This window comes from Rhinolophus sinicus, linkage group LG07 (genome assembly GCF_036562045.2).
Source record: "Rhinolophus sinicus isolate RSC01 linkage group LG07, ASM3656204v1, whole genome shotgun sequence".
Lineage (NCBI taxonomy): Eukaryota > Metazoa > Chordata > Mammalia > Chiroptera > Rhinolophidae > Rhinolophus > Rhinolophus sinicus.
The window spans coordinates 12631600-12649163 of NC_133757.1; the positions used below are offsets into that span (position 1 = coordinate 12631600).

Genomic DNA, 17564 nt, shown 5'->3' on the forward strand with positions numbered 1-17564 from the left:
GAAGAATCCAAGACATACAAGAGTTGCTGCTACTAATATTAATGCATAATAAATTGTTCTTTATATTACATATTAACAACAATAACAGCTACAATTGTGGAAGTCTGGTAAGTAAAAGGCAGTGGAGTGAGCTCTTAGCATGCACACTCATTTAGTAATAAAAAATCTTATAAAGTAGGTGCTACTTTGTATTTTATTGATCTAAGATAAATTTTGTTTTCACATTTTGATATCTCTGAAATCTGATGTGTTTCACAATCAATGAAATTGTACAACCACTGCTCACCAGATGGCAGTTATGATATAGTTGTCATTGCCTGCAGACACAAACTTGATTATTCTAGTCAATGATGCTATGTGAAGCAAACAAAACATTTTTACCTGAGTCAAAAAGTGATTTATGAAAAGGTGGACTATGAATGTGAACAAGTTTTAGTAATACCTTAACCGATTTATTTTGGTTCTGCTTTCCTTTCAGCATATATATATGTGAATTATATATTATAAAATCTATATCTAAGGAATTCTATAAAAGTCCTTTCAATAAGTATAAAATAAATATTCTTGGTGGTAAGAGAATACTCTATCATAGTTTAATTGGCACTCTTTTTTCTTCCTGTTACACCAAATAATGATTGATTGTGCCACAACAGTAGATGAAATACAGCATATTCCCTCTACAAGAGATTCATAGGTTATATTGCAAGTGGTCAATTAGTGAATCCAATCTGTTGAAACTCAGTCTATCCTTGATGTTCTTTATATGGTTCAGAGAGCTTGAATTTTGGAATCTGACAGACTTAATTTAAAATTATAGCGCTTCCATTTACTTTGAGCACTGCACTAAATGCTCAAAGTGGAAAAGTAGGTAGGTATATATATCTTTAGGATATATTCCTAGAAATCTAATCATAAACTTTGAGCACTGCACTAAACTCTCCTGAAATTCCTTACATAGCTAAAAGGGGAATAACGTATATCCTTTCTAGTGTGAAGATTAAATACTATTTTTGTGTAATGCCCAACTCCAAAATGTAAGATCATGTTTCCTCTGCTTTCCTGAAATTTAGTTATTTATTTTTGTTATAATTATGAAATAACACAATTATCTTTCTTTACCAAATAACAATTCCAGAAACCAGAGATAAACTTGGAGATTCTCTTAGAATTTCCATGCATGTAGTGCATATGTTTATGTTTGTGAATGTGTGAGTGTGTTTGTGATTTGCACAAATACAAACATTACCCAAACATTACACAAATACCAAGCATTACCCCCCCAAAAAAAAAATATATATATATATATCTTTAAGGTCTGTAACCTTTTGAGGGCCATGATTTTTGTTTGATTTGTTCACTGCTGTATTCGTCTAAAAATGAGCTTGGAACAATAGTAGTTGTTTAACAAACATTGCTGAATGAAGGAAAAAATGTTTCATTTTACACATATCTGTCTACCACATCCTTAGTTTTCAGTTACATAATATCCCATCATAAGAAAACAGAATTATTTCAAGAATCATTCTGAATGACATGAATTGTTTTAATATACAAAAAATCCTCTATAAATATCTTTGTACGAATATACTTTGAAAAAGTAGGTTGGTATATACATCTTTAGGATATATTCCTAGAAATCTACTTGTTGTGCCAAAGAGCTTTTCTTTTCATTTTAGTAGATAACACCCAGAGTAAACATCTTTTATTTTTGCTTGTCCAGTATAACCCTTATTTGGAAAACAAATCTCCATTTTACTTTGGAAAAGTAGTTCTTCATTTCTCTCTCTCATTCATGTGGATTTTGTGGGGTTGAATCCACCCCTCAGCTCCAGGGTGAGTATTTGTGTTGAAAATAGGGATGCCAGATTAAGCAAATAAAAACATAGGTCACCAGTTAAATTTGAATTATAGATAAACAATGAATATTTTTTAGTATAAAAACACATACACACAGATATTTTTGTGTATATAAGATTTTATATAAGATCGTGTATATAAGATTTTAACCAGATAAAATTTATTGAAAGGAAATCAATATTTCTAGCCATTTCTTAATCTAGGTAAATAACTGGGTCTCAATTAAAGATAATAACATGTAATAATTAAAAAATTATGATTTTAGGCAATTTTTTTCATTTTGTATATATGGTAAAAAACTACAAATTTTCTTTTATTTTTAGAAATTAATTCTATGTATAGTTATGCAACAGTTCACATTTACTTTTATTTCTAATCCAACTTGCAGAAAACTCTTAGTATACTATATCTCTACTTACAAATGACACCACAACAAACTAAATTGAGATGTTCCTTTGAGAACTGTGTATATATGTGTGTGTGTGCACGTATGCAGGTGTGCATCTTTTTTAAAATGTTGGAAATCTATGACTTCCATAAAACTGGGGTCTTCTTATTTATATCCATAGTATTGGCCAATCTTTCTGGAATATTGCAAAGGTTAACACGTCTTTGATGAACTGAGCAGAATGGAAACACTACATCTACAATAAGACATCTAGGAACACATTTATGAACAAAAGTCAATTAGCCTTCAAACCTTATGCTCCTATACATATTTTCCATCTCAATTCAAATTACTTTTAAGTAGACTTATGCTGATTTTTAAAACTATTATAACATAAATAAGCACGCTGAATACCTGCAACTTTTAATCATATAGGATAAAGTGAAAAAAATTAAAGCAATGGTAATCATTATATTTTACAATTCAATAACAGAAAATTATAAGTAAAAATGAGTTTACAGTGAGTCCATTAACTGAAAAGATAAGACATTTATATGAGTGCATTATTTAATAATGGTTTAAAAATTTGCTTTTTTCACATTCAACACCCACAAGATTGCCAAGAGGATACGAAAGACAGTTGGGGGAATGTAAAATAATGTTGTAAAGATTTTGTAAGGTATCCGATGGGCACTTATCTTACTGGGGAGACCACTTCATGGACGGTGTAGCTATCTGACCACTGTGCTGTACACCTGAAGCTGAAGCTGAATAATATTGAATGTCCACTATAATTTAATGTATATATATTTAATATATATATACATACACATTTAATATATATATAAATTATATACAAATATAGTTATATATATAATATAATATATATATATATATATATATATATATATATATATATATATATAGTCACAAGAAGCGGAGTACAGCATAAGGAATAGCGACAGTGGAAATGTAATGGCTGTGCCATGTCAGAGGGGTAGTAGATGGGGGGAGGGGGTTATCACTTTGTGAGGGGTATAAATGTCTAATTATTATATTGTTTTGTACACCTGAAACTAATAAAAAAAATTTTTTTGACAAAGTAACTTGTTTTACGTAAAGCTTTATGTAGATATTAACATATTTGAATATTATATAAAATACAGATTCTTAAAGTACTAAGAAATTCTACAAGAAGTTTCACATAGCACCTAATTAACTTTAATTTCTTCACCCAAAATAACACTTCTCATTACTCTCCTCACTCTGAGCCCATTCTCCTCACTAAATAAGTTATGTACCTAAGGAGGTAGAATAACTCATTTTGTAAAACATTGCTGCATTACATTAATGATATTTAGATGAGAATCCATTTACTACAAATTTAACATCTCAGAAAATATTTTCTTATTACTACATGACATGTCCTTAGCAAAGTATAACTTAATGATATTATTATTTCTTCTGTTTTTGTACCCATAAAACAGATATAGAAGGAAAGAATTAATGTACTTGTCTCTATAAAAGTAGCTTGTTATTGAGAGCTACTAGAATCCTACTTTTAGTTTATTATTCTAGTTGGAGTTTATTAATTTAACTCAAATTTCAGGTTCATAATGCTAAATTAAAATCTAGGTTTTATGCTGTGTGATTATGAGATGTGCAGGAAAGTTATAATACCTATTAAAAACTCAAATTTCAATCAAAAATGCAGATTATAAAGCATGACAATATTTCAAGAGATTCTTTTTATATACTTGCTTCTAAAAATGTTTTTGAGATGTAATAACTTTATCTAAATTTGAATGTGCCATTGAAAAAATGTTTTCAATACCACTATAATAAGCATAAGATATAAAAATGAACTCATTTTTCTAGTGTATTTTAATATTTCCACTGATCAATATCCACTTAATTAGCATAGTCCCTGCCCCTCCAAAAATTCCATATTCTTTATAGGGCTTATCATAGGAATGAGTTTAGAGTTCCTATATGAAGCGGTAATATTAAAACTGAAGTCCTCTGTAGTTTCATTTCTGTATTTTTAAGTTTCCCTGAATTCTCAGGGGTGTTATTCAAAAGGCATAACATTAATAATAGCCTTCTGATGTTAAAATTATACTACAAAAAGGAGTCATGTGTGTGTTTCTGAGAAGCCAAAGCTTCAAATAGTTAAAAAAAAAAAAAAAAAAAAAAAGGCAATATGTCTGGTTGAATTAACACTATATTAAAAAATGTCCAAAGATTATTTCATTTTAAAATAGTCCTTATATTTATAAAAGCAAGTAGTACAATTTGTGTAACAAAATTACAGAAATACTAAGATGGGAAAATCCTTTAATTAATTTTCATTTACTGTTACAGATAAATTGTCATTCCACTCATCACAAGGGTCCTCTGAGGTTTAAATAACTGGTATCTTAAGGTTTTAGAGAAAATAACATATCCACATTAAAAAAAAAAATACTGGAATCTTTTCCTTTGGGGAATATTAAACTTAATCTAATAGTTAAAACTAAATAAAGAGAAGATCAGATAAAAACACATTTTTACTTTCATTCACATCGAGTCTATAATTGGGATTATCAAATCAGGTACAACCAGTGTAGTTAAAAGTCTTTGGGCCTCTAAGACCAAAATGACAAATAATCTTTTAATAACATAAAAATTATTATCTAATAATAGATTTCTGGTAGTCATTTAAATAATACCTTTACTTTGGGCATAAACATATGAATGGTTTCTAAGACATTGAGAATTTTGTATTTAAAGGATTTAATAAAATTAAATTTGAGGAAATTCCTCACATATTTTTTAACATATTATATTGAAATATGCATGACCTTTCAACAAGACAGATTTTTCAGATTTTGTATATCAGTAGAGGTAGCAAATTAAATGCAAACATTGTTATCATATTCTTTAACAAAGACAATCTAGATGAGTTTTGGAGAGAAGCGCACTGCACTGAGGGAATCTCCAGAGCACAGATTAGAACTGGCCCAGTGGTTCCTAACCTAGCTTTCCCTTCTATTTTTCCCTTGTTCTCTCCATGTGCAACATGTATTTGGAAAGATTTTGACTTTCAATCAAAAGATAAATTCATATTTTTATATTTAAATTAAGGTAATAGCTTCCCAGTGCTTCTGATAACAGGCAGTAAACATTACTACACTGAGGTGATACAATATTAACCAACAGCAATTTGTCATTTTGAGAAATGTAAGTTGTATAGGTACAAAAAACGCTTCACATTAGTTTTCTCAAATACTTAATACTGTTTCAAAACATTGGTTGTTACATATAAGCATTTCTAGAATTCTAGGACCCTCCAACTGGGAATTAGTTACATAGTACAATCCTTTGGCTTTAGAGGAAAGAAAATTCAGTTAGACCACGTAACCACATTCAGAAGCCAGTTAATGTCAGAGTGCATTGATCTTTTCACAAGGCCACATTTATACAGTTGCATTTTATAAACTTTAGAAATCAGATATCTGAATGTTGCTAGTCATAATGAAGTGGGAACCCAGGATCCCTGATTGATCCTGACTTGTTTTCTAATGATTAGAGACATAAATGCCACTCGCCCTATTCCATTATAGAAGGTCTTCGTTCACACCATCTGCCTACCAATTGTTTTTCCCTTCATGAATCTATCATTTCACCTTAATAGACTGTCTAACATGCCTAATCCAACTGGTTATCTCCACACAGAATTCCACTTCTTGCCAAATGTTTATATATTTATATTTAATAAGTTCCTTTTCAATTGGATTACTTTTTCATAAGGTCATAACAAGTCAATTCTCAGTGATGTCACACTGACCACATAGAAATCAGAGAGGCAGGACTAGGATGACACATTTACTCATGGGTGAGGGGTGTCACGTTTGTAAATATATGACAGGTAGGCCCTGAGCCTTGACAGATGTTTGAAAATAAAAGAATAATTAAGAAGAACCCATGTCATTCACTAATTCTATAATTTAGAATACTCTGGATTGCTTTTAAATACCTTTAAATATAATCTTTTTGCATATGGCAAAAAGAAGGTAAACAATTATATCACTGTTTTACATTGTTGCACAAAATTATACATATAAAAGTATAGTAGGAAGTACAACAGCAAACAAAATACTAATAATACCAATAACAATACCAATAACAATACTAATATAATATAATACCAATAAAACAGAAATTTACTTTATTATATGAGGTATAGAACAACAAATCTGAACACTTATGTTCCTCAGATTATATTTCTTTGTTTCCTTCACTTAACTAATATACAAAGTTAAGAACCTGTATTTATCTAATATGTATATTTATATCATCAGTTGTTGTGTAAGAATATTACTGTTTTTATTAATTTTAGAATTATAAAAATATACATGGTTAATTCTGATACAGAACTGTATCACACTGAAGTGTACTTCAAATATACTTGTATTATCAGATTATCATGAATTGGAAAAGACATGATTACCAAAAACAAAATTCTAGGAGATAAAAATCAAAAGTAAATATTTGTCATTCAGAATTTTCTTTCTAATTGCAACAGAGACAGTAATTAAAAATAACTTAGTTTTATAGTATAACTAATTACCTAAATTAAAGACATTGCAGGTGATTTTTATCAACAGAATTAATATTTGTATTCACTATTAATTCTAACACTATTTTTAAAAAAATTTGTAACTAACCTGTAACATATTGACTTAAAAAGTCGGTGGTAAAGTTTTTCTGAAGCTTAAAAAACACTACGCTGATTATTTCAATCTTAATAAATAAAATTGATTTGAAAATCTATATTTGAAAGGAGAATGTTCATTATGCAATAAGAGATCTATATGTTTGCTGGAATCTTTAAATAAAAGATTAAATGCTATTACTGATACCTCTCTCCGTCGAGAAGCCCAGCATGTTTGTTTGATCTTCCATACCACAGCAGCCACCAATAATAAGGACAAAAAACAACTGGAAAATAAAACATAAATTATTTTTGCTTAGAATATTTAACATATGTAACAAAATAACAAAAGAATATGTAGAGGATTTAAAAACATATAGAAGTTATCACTGGCTTGGTAAATAATTTAAAGCAAAAAAAAAAGAGTAAATTAGTGTTTAAAATGTTCTCAAGTAAAACCAAAGTATACAAGTAGGGGGAAAAAACTATATTCCTCACTATACATTATAGTTTATTTTTAAGATTTTCTGTCAGAAGAAATGTATATTTATAATTCTACTGGTGTTTTGATGCAACAGCAATCTGTTTAGAATTGTTATTGAGTTATAAAACACTGTAGTTTTTTTTATAAATGTAAATATCACATGTCCATTCATTTTATCTTCATTAGTAACTATTGTAGATATGAGAATATTTCAGGGGTTCTCAACTGAAGATGATTTTGCCTCCTCGTCTACCCCCAGGGGAAATTAAACAATGTCTGGAGTCATGTTTAATTATCACAACAGGGAGGGAGATGCAACGTGGAGCCAGGGATGCTTCTACACACCCTGCGATGCAGAGGATCACCCCAACGACCAAAGAACATCCAGTCTGAAAAGTTACTAGTGCTGAAGTTTAGAAACCCTGGTATACTCTAGTGTTTAAAATAAGAAACAATCAGTTACGATGGTTATACATGTGGTCTATACATATTAGGTACAATACTCAATATGCTATGATAACCCAGGATACGTTGCTAGCAGTAATTTGAGAGTGACAAATCTCAAAATAACAGATTTATGTGAATTTGATTAATCAATCCCAACCCTGTACCGATGCTTGTTTTCTCTTCCTTTGCTCTGTAGTGAGAGATCGTGCTGTGAACAGACCCAGAAGTGACCAGACCTGGGCCACCGCAAATTCATTGGCCACTGACAACTACAAAAAGCCTGGTCTTCATCCTTAATTTATAATCCTTGTATTCGTTAATTGGTTCACTCATAAGCAGTGCAGTTGTTGACACTTTCTACTCTCGTCAAGTCCTTAATATGTATATTTTCTCCTTGCCTCACTGGAAGAGATCTTAGAATATACTTCAGTGAAAATGACAATGACATTATAACACCTATCCATTGAGAGCTGAACACACTCCAGATACTGTGCTAGATGCTTTACATTGATGATTGAATTTAGTTAAATAAGAACATTTCAGATAGTATATACTACTCTTATTTTAGAAAAGAAAACATCTAATGCTCAGAGTTCAAAGTGAATTGCATATAGTCACACAGAGTATAAGTGGCAGTGCCAAAGTTCAAATGCAGCTACAAAAGCCTCAAATTCTTTCCTCCCCATCTGTTGGGAGCTGAGAGCTTACCCACCATCTCAAAAGTCATATTACCATATCCATTGTCTAATCCTTTCTCCAGTATCAAAGGAAGTGGATTTAATAAAAGAAATAAAAAAGCCTGTGTGATCCTAACCTTTCCAATCACTGAAGTGACTTTTGTTTTTTACGTTATTATGTCTTCCCCTAATATTTACAAATTTTCTATTTAATCTTAATCTGAATTTAACAAAGTGCTCAAGTCCTATGTCTCCCCCAAAATAAAAAACAACAGCCCTACTTTATTGACGCTGCAGCTTGCTCAGTTTACTGAGCAAGTGATCAATGTAGCCACCTCCATGTTAATTTCCTCATACTCCAGTTTTACTTAACTCCTTGTAATGTAGCATCTGGCTTATATGCTAATAAAAATGTTAATATAAATAATGATTAATGTTTAAATAATATTCAACACTTTAAAGGATACTTTCTCCACCATGACTTTTGAGTAATTAAATACATTGGTCTTTTCTCAATCAACTTTCACTTCTCAAATGACAATACCAACCAGCCAATCATGAAACTCCTTCTGAGTACTTTATATTCCTGATTTCCCTTCACCCTTCCTGACACATGACAGGGTCAATGAAAGTAGACTCCATTCCAGATTCCCTCTTTTAAATTTCGACATTCCTTAAAACTCCGTTCACAACAACCATACTGTTATCTTCTCAAAGAGAAAAGATATTTTCATGGCTCAGTTATTTTCATGGCTTCAACTATGATCTCACTTGGAATGATTTTCAAATCTGTACCATTAAGACCTGCCAAAATGAGAGCATCTTATCATTAAAAGAGATCTAAGAGATCATTTAGTTCAAACTTTCTCCCAGAAAAGAAATTCCCAGCACAATTCTGATAGTGATCCAGCCCCTAATTTAACACTCGTAGCTGAGAAGCTGCCTTACAAGCCAGTGCAATGCTATTTTCAGCAAGTTTGAACTATGAAAATATTCTTCTATTGAGTTGTCTTTATTTTATCAATCAGTGAGTGCTGCTTCTGTTTTCCGGGTCAGTCGATTCCTTCTTCTGTATACTAAACCTTCTTTATATACTTGAAGAAGCCTACATGATTCCCTCTACTTCAGTAATTCTCAATCAGGTGAGTTTTGCCCTCCAGAGGACAGCTGGCAGTGTCTGGAGACATTTTTGGTTGTCACCACTTGGTGGACATCTAATGGGAATCAGGTAAGTATCCTACAATACATACACAGGACAGTCCCACCCCCCTCTCCACGATATTTTTCCAGGTCAACATGCCAAACAGTGCTAAAGAAATGCTGTTCTAGGCTAAATTATTACCATAGTGCTTACACTTCTCCTTATATCCATTTTGACATTGTAACTGTTTTAATATGGTACTGAGAATTGATACTTTAGATATAGTACAAAGATCTATTTATCTGAACTTCAGTCCTACACTATATCCTTACGAATTTTAGCATTATAGATACGAATATCACATCAAACCTACCATGTCCAAACTGAACTCCTGAATAACATTCATAAAAATAAAACCAACTAACATCTATTGAGCAATATGCACCAAGCACTATAGTGTTTTACATGCATTATTTCTTTCATTACCACATTCACACATGATATGCCATGCGTACTATTATGTACTCATTTAAAAAAATGAGAAAGCTGACTTGGAGAGTATAAATAAACCGCCTGAGTTAAAAAGCATTACGTTGCAAGTTCTCCCCTTTCTCCCAATGTATTTGTTTTACCATTACTTTCCAACTAAAATGAAAAAACACATTCAATTTTATCATCCCTTATACTCAATCAGACATCAAATCTTGTCAACTGTTTTTTTCATAGTGTCTGCAGTAGAAAACAATAGTACATATAACAAACTTCATTTATTTTTAATAATTAAAGACAAATTAAATACCAAAGTGTACTTTTATTTGATAATCTGTAATTCACAATATTTCTCACCCAAAATAGTTACATGATAGAGATTCAATTTAAGATGATGAAGACTGCTGAATTTCTCCATGAGGAACTTATATTCTTTCTGATCTAAGTTTTATGACTCAAGTAAAGAGTGCCACTTTTATAATGATGCAGAAATCCAGTATAAAAATTTTCATTTTTCATAATTTCAACTTCTTGAGAAGAGGAGATATATACTTTAGGGGTTTGCAGCAAATTCTATTCTAATTCATATTAGGTTAGAGCTCATGATGATATAAACAAATTGGCTGGTAAAATCAATAAAGTGAAAGAAAACATTCTAAAAATCTCCAAAAATATATTAAAAACCCAATATAATATATCTCACTTCCTGGCATATAGTAGTTGTCATTAAACTTTATCTAAATGAATGGAGTTGGTTCTTTAATTGATTTGAACATCATTTTTCTGATATTGAAAGTTTCATTTGGCATTATTAGCCTTATATCAAGGCAATACTTTATAAAAGTTCCTAGTTTCTAATAAACTACATTGCAAATGAAAGTTAGAGTTCTTTTTAAAATATTGACATAAAAAACAAAAACCAGTTTATTAAGAACACTTGCTTCATTAAAAAGCAAACAAACAAACAAAAATGCTTGACAAATTTATCCAGCATAGTTGAAAAGTTACACTCTTTTGGTGACTAACAGAAAAGGCCAGTCTCTAATGACAATCCCGGGAGCCTAAAGAATGATAGAATTTTCATCAGTCTGAATTCCTTGAGTGCCCTGCATACCACTCTGTCACTTCCACCAGTTCCTTTTGCCCACAGAACTTTAATTGAGTGAGGAAAAAGCTTTTATTACATAAAATGACTGAGATTTCTCGGTTTATCAGTTCCAGTTAGCTTTTCCCTAGTATATTTCTTAAATCAAAGGTCTTAAGAGCCATGTCAAATGTTAGCATTCTATCATCTGGTATTGTGGTAAGTTTGTCAGAGAAAAATGAGTTTTACTGCTTTCTTTCTGCTCTCCTTTTACTATTATATTATACAACAGTTTTTATTGCTCCATGTTAGAGATATCGGGGGCAGAGGGGCAATGGGATTTCTTGTTTTAAAAAAGTTGTGTTGTATCGTAGTGTCAGGAGATAAGGTTCATCACCCTTCAGTAAAATCCCCTGATGAAATAGGAAAAAAGAAAAGAAACATAAAAAATGCAAGTACATGAGCAACAGGGACAAAAAACGGAAGCATAGGAACTTAGGGAGAGATATTTAAGTAATTTGATTTTAACCTTCATAAAACGATCATTATGGGAAGGATTCTTAATGTGAGAAAACATGGAGCTCATTAGGTATTCCCATTTCGGGAAAATTAAAGAGAATTCAATAAAAGTAGCACAGTGTGGTATGAGGCTATATTGTAAAGCAGGCTTCTAGCAACAAAGAAATACCCTCTGGTGATAATCTCGTTGGCCAAATGCAAAAAGAGATAGTATTGTCACTATTTTATAGCAATTTGAGGTTAATTGATCATAAAAATCTAGTCTTAAATACATTTTTAAAAAGATGGCTTGGGCATATTAATCTTTTATTTTACATAAAAATGTTATAAACTAGAGAACTGTGTTGAAACACGGAAATATATTATTTTACAAAGTAATTTATCTCCTAATAACTGCTATTCCAGAAAATATCTTTCAAAGGCTTTAAAAATACCTTCCTAACACTGAAGGATATTTTTAACTAAGTGAAATATTAACTAAATAAATCACTAACTTAGAACGCAATAAAAACTGTATATTCCAAAAAAAAAACAATTTACTTTTTTCAGTTATCAGATTGACAAAAAATGAAAAACGACATAGCCCAGTGGGTGAAAGTGAGGAAACAATATGTTCATAGCATATATTGGTACAAACTTTTTTGAAGGTTATTAAGCAAGAGTTAACTACACCTTGGGATGTACTATCAGTTAAGATGATTACAAATGCAAGTCACAGAAAACCTGCAGCAAAATGATATCAACAATATTGAGGTTAAATGGACTTTATATTCCCTGCTATGAATTGAATCGTGTTGGCCCAATTTGTATGTTGAAGCCCTAACACCCAACATAACTATATTTGGAGATAGGGAATTTAGGAGGTAACTAAGGTTAACTGAGGTCATAAGGGTGGACCCCTGATCCAATAGTATTAATATTCTTATAAAGAAGAGACAGACACCAGAGAGCCAGAACTTTTTCTCTCCTTTCCTCTGGGAATACACACACTGAGGAAAAGCCATGTGAGCACACAGTGAGAAAGGGGCCTGGCCCCTGCCAGCTGAGAAGAGAGCCTACGTCGGAAACCAACCTTGCAGGAGCCCTGATCTTAAATTTACTTAACAAGCCTCAGAATTGTGAGGTAACACATTTCTATTGTTTAATCCACCAGTCTTCGGTACTCTGTTGTGGCAGCATGAGCAGGCTACGACAGATTTTGGTACCAAGAAGTGGGTGCTGCTGTACAAATACCTAAAAATGTGAAAGGAGCTTTGGAACTGGGTAGTGGGTAACAGCTGGAGGAATTCTGAAGTGCATGGCCAAAAAACCTTAGACTGATGTGAAGAGACTCTGAGAGAAATATGGGCATTAAAGGTGATTCTAGTGAGAGAGCTCAGAAAGAAACAAGGAAGGCTGGAGGGAAAGTGTCCGTTTCTTAGAGAACACATAAATAGTCCCAGACAGAATGCTGATGTACATAAAGAAATTAAAGGCCACTCTGGTGTGGTCTCAGATGGCAATGAGGTCCAGGTTATGAAAAACTGAGGTGAGGCCATCATTGTTCTAAAAATGGCAAAGAACTTGGCTGAATTGTGTTCGGGTGTTTTGTGGAAGGTAGAACTTGCAAGCCCTGAAACTGGATATTTAGCATAAGCGATTTATAAGGAAAGCACTAAGTTGTGGCTTTGGTCCTCCTAACTGCTTATGGTCAAGTGCAAAAGGAAAGAGGCGAATTGAAGAAGGAATTGATAAGCAAAAAGCAACCAGAACTTGGAATTTGGGGAAAATTCTCAGCCTACACATATTGACAGAACTGAGAAAGCTTGTTCTGAAGAGAACACTAAGGGCACGACAAAGAAATGATGGCCGCAACTCATGGATTTAATCAACCATTGTAGCAGAAGCAAGGAACAGAGATGGGATTACACCAGCACAGACACTTGCCAGTTTGAACTACAATGAACAGAGAGGGCAGGAGGTAATGGAGAAATTCTGTTAAATTCTTGGATTCTGTAGGATGGGACCATAGAGGTATTCAGTTGGGAACGGGCTTTATCCTTCTAGAACAAGGGAAGAATGACCCCAAAGCCCATTCAGAGATCATCAGGGCTTCAACGCTTACCACTTTAGATATCATTTATGTAAAATTCATCGAAAAATACCCAAATGAACCTCCCTAAAGCTTCAGATTTACAAATCTACAAGCATTTTTGATAGCTCTTCAATCTTATCCTAAAATATTTTACAGAAAATTGAGTGCTCTAAAGCCTCCCTGACAAGGTATTAGGAAGACAAACAACCAGTAAGGAAGCTTTTGCTGGTTAATTTCTCTTGTTACAAATAATCTACCTGAGTAATAGCTTAATCTTCCAAACTTGCAACAAAAATGATAAAGGTCAATGTACACAGTGTAACTTTTCTACATTCACGTTTTATTTAAAGGGTACCTTTTGAATTAAAAAACAGTAGAACAATGGTGAGGTGCCATGCAATCTGATTTTTGAACGGACTCCCAACACTGTTCAAGCTCTTGCATGGCTTATCAAGAAAAATAAATGAAATGGGAGAATAGGCAAAATTCACAATGAAAAGGGAAGCATAATTCTAATATAGGAGACATTTGAGAGTATCTATATTGGAAAATATATGTCAATAAATTTGAAAAATAAGATAAAGCAGACAATTTCCTATAGAAAATTGTCAACTCTATCAAGAAAAATAGAAAATGTGAGAAGACATAAACATTAATGAAATTTATTCAGAAACTGAAAAAAATCTACCCCCTCCAAATCAAATCATACAAAAATTTAAAAGCCATACCAAATTCATATGCTTTTGTAGGTCACTTCTACCAAATGTGTAAGCCACCCACAAATCTTTGTGCCAACCATGAAAATGTGCCTCTCTGACCTCTGACAACAGCGAGCACAATTAACAATGGCTCCAGCTACTGTGCTCTAAAATCCATTGTGTCCCTGGCCTGTGGTGGTAAGACCTATCATAGTGGGAAAGGCCAAATGGCAACCTCTGAAACTACCCTCCATCTGGTCAAGATGGTAAATCAAAGACATTGTGTCATCCAGTGGGAAAGTGAAAATTAGTACCACCATTAAAAATCTAAAGGGTGCAGGGGTAATGATCCCGACTGTATCTCCATTTAATTTACCAGCCTTAACTTCTTTTAAAATAAGTAATTGTAATTCAGATGTTTCAGATTCACGCAGACTTACTTTTCTACTTTGCACACCAGAAAAAAGGTGTTTATATAAAATATAATTTTTCATTTTCTAATCATTGACTATATTATGCCACAGCCTCTAACAACAACAACACAATTCTGTAATTCTACATATGAAAAGACTGGGATTTAGAAACACTAGGTGACCTACTGATAATGGCATAGAAAGCTAAGATCAGAGCCAGGCTATGTCTATAAATGATCTAATACTGGTCCAATTATGTTTACCACAAGAACTATGCCCAGTATGTACAGCTGAAAACAAAAACTGACAAGAGTTTATGAACAGGTCTCCATCAACCACGGCTAAACCAAGTACCTGACACGTTTACCTCTGCTACTTTAATAACTTGGTTACAAACAGCAGGAATAGTGTCCCGAGTGAAAGATGTCCACAAATGCTGACCTGTTTGAAACACTTAAAATTTAGCAGTGGCCTTATTAAAAAAAAACTAAATAAACTTCAAAATATTCTAAGTTTTTTTCTTAACAATGAGACAATTTTAAAACAATTTTACATTTTATTACTGAAAGTAATTTAAATGACAAAAAACCCATCAAATATATTTTATCTCACACAATGATTACAATATTTTATTTCACTTTGCCCATGATGACACCATAATAAATAGGCCCATCTCTAAGACACGGTCCACATTAGCTCTAGCTTTCTTTTGTTTAATAAAAGAACTATTACACTTAAATAAGCACACAAATTCAAAAGCTTAAAATAAAACCTTAAACATTTAAATAATGTACATAAATATTCAGTTTTGTGAATTTTTGCACAGAGCTAAACTTTTCAGTGTATTTCCATCCACACTATTCTGCATCAAAAAAGTTTTATTTTGATGCATTAAATAATACTCATTCAACTGTAACTTCTAACACATTCTAAAAACATATTGTAACCTAATTAATAGCCTCAAACTCCATTTATATTCTGAAGTACAAAGTCATACAAGATTAAATATATTTAAGATTGCGCCTCAATTTTTTTAAGATACAAATTTAAAATATGAATAAACTTTGCATACATGTTAGTGATAAATGTTTATAGCATTAAATTCTGTGAATTACAACTTTTTAAGGGATATAAACAAACATGATTGTTTTCAGAAGGAAGTGAGAGATAACAAAGGTTTGGACAACAGAAGTGGATAAATGAACAGGGAATGTGTAAATCTGAGAAAAGAGTTTAGAAAATTGAAGGGCTGTAAGTGGAGATGAGAGATTAGCTTTGCTCCATATGGGCCCATGTGGATGAATTAGAAGAGATATTATAGGGAGATGGATTTCACCTCAATTATAAACAACAATTAGTGAAGACAGAAAACACTATCTCAGGAGATGGTGCATTTCCCTTCATTAAACATACTCAGGTATAAGCTAGGTCAGAGGTGGGGCAGATTATGTCCAGACAGTATTCAGCCTACTGGCTGTTTTTATAACACAGGTTTATTGGAACCCAGCCGCTCTCATTTGTTTCCACATTGGTTGTGGCTGCTTTAGCAATATAGCAGCAGAGTTGCGTATATGCAACAGAGGCTGGAGAGCCTAAAAATCCTAAAATATTAACTGTCTAGCCCTTTACAGAAAATGTTTGCTGACCCCTGTGGAGAAGACATTAGGAATTCAAGTACTGTATGGTTGTCTGGATAACCAATCACAGTTACTTTGGAGTTTAGGAAAGTGCTTGGCATGTCATTCGTGTCAAGGATTGGGTTGTGTAGGTTCTTTGTTGTACAAGGCAGCACAGCCAACTTGGTGAGGGGAGGTCAAAATTCATACTGCACTATGTTTGAAAAGTTGTGTGCCGTGATGAGGGGCTACGTCTGCCAGAAAAAGGACACACATTTGTCTAATTTGCACAAGGCACCCAATGGACCTGTAGAAGCTGTACACGTATAATCATGTCAGCAAAAATGACATCCCTTCCAATCCAAACAATCTAAGATTCCATAACATTGAAACTCAGCTTCTTCTCCTAACCTAGTGTTTCTTTATTTATACGACATAAAAATGAAAATAAATGTTCCCTGAAAAGAGTTTTCATGTTTTATAAATGCTACAAACTCTACTGTCTCTTTTAGAAAGATTCATTGCAAATTAGCATAGTAAACACTGACCAAAAAAACCCCCAAAACCTCTAAGAAGTAATGCCAGATAAAAACAAACTAAAAGAGCCCTATTTAACTTTAGTATACACAACATTTTCCAAAGGTGCTTAATTATGAAACCCTTTTTAATGAAACTACTGTTAATATCTCAAATAACTAATGTTCTAGGGAACGATTCAAAGTCATACGAGTATTTAGTACTTTGGGATTATAAACTCTTTGAACACAAAATACACACTCGTACTTTTTCTCATCCCTTACACATATTATTAGCACATTGCCAAGCACATGTATAACTACCTAAGAAATTACTGAATTGATTTAATTCTAGGAGATGTAACTACACAATATGGTGAATGCATTGTTAATTTCATTAATTAAAGCAGGCTTTAATTACTTATGTGACAAGTGAACACAAAGTTATCCTCTTTCCATTGAATCC

General features: G+C 32.4%; 1 protein-coding gene across 2 annotated transcripts in view; it reads right to left on the bottom strand.

Moving 5' to 3' along the window:
- Window positions 1-17564, bottom strand: part of ATRNL1 (attractin like 1) — a 564648-nt gene that overhangs the window by 318444 nt on the left and 228640 nt on the right. For both annotated transcript variants that reach the window (XM_019725236.2, XM_074338995.1), the window contains exon 26: window positions 7150-7228. In XM_019725236.2, coding sequence (XP_019580795.2) covers window positions 7150-7228 — 79 coding nt within the window. The remainder of the gene's footprint in view (window positions 1-7149; window positions 7229-17564) is intronic.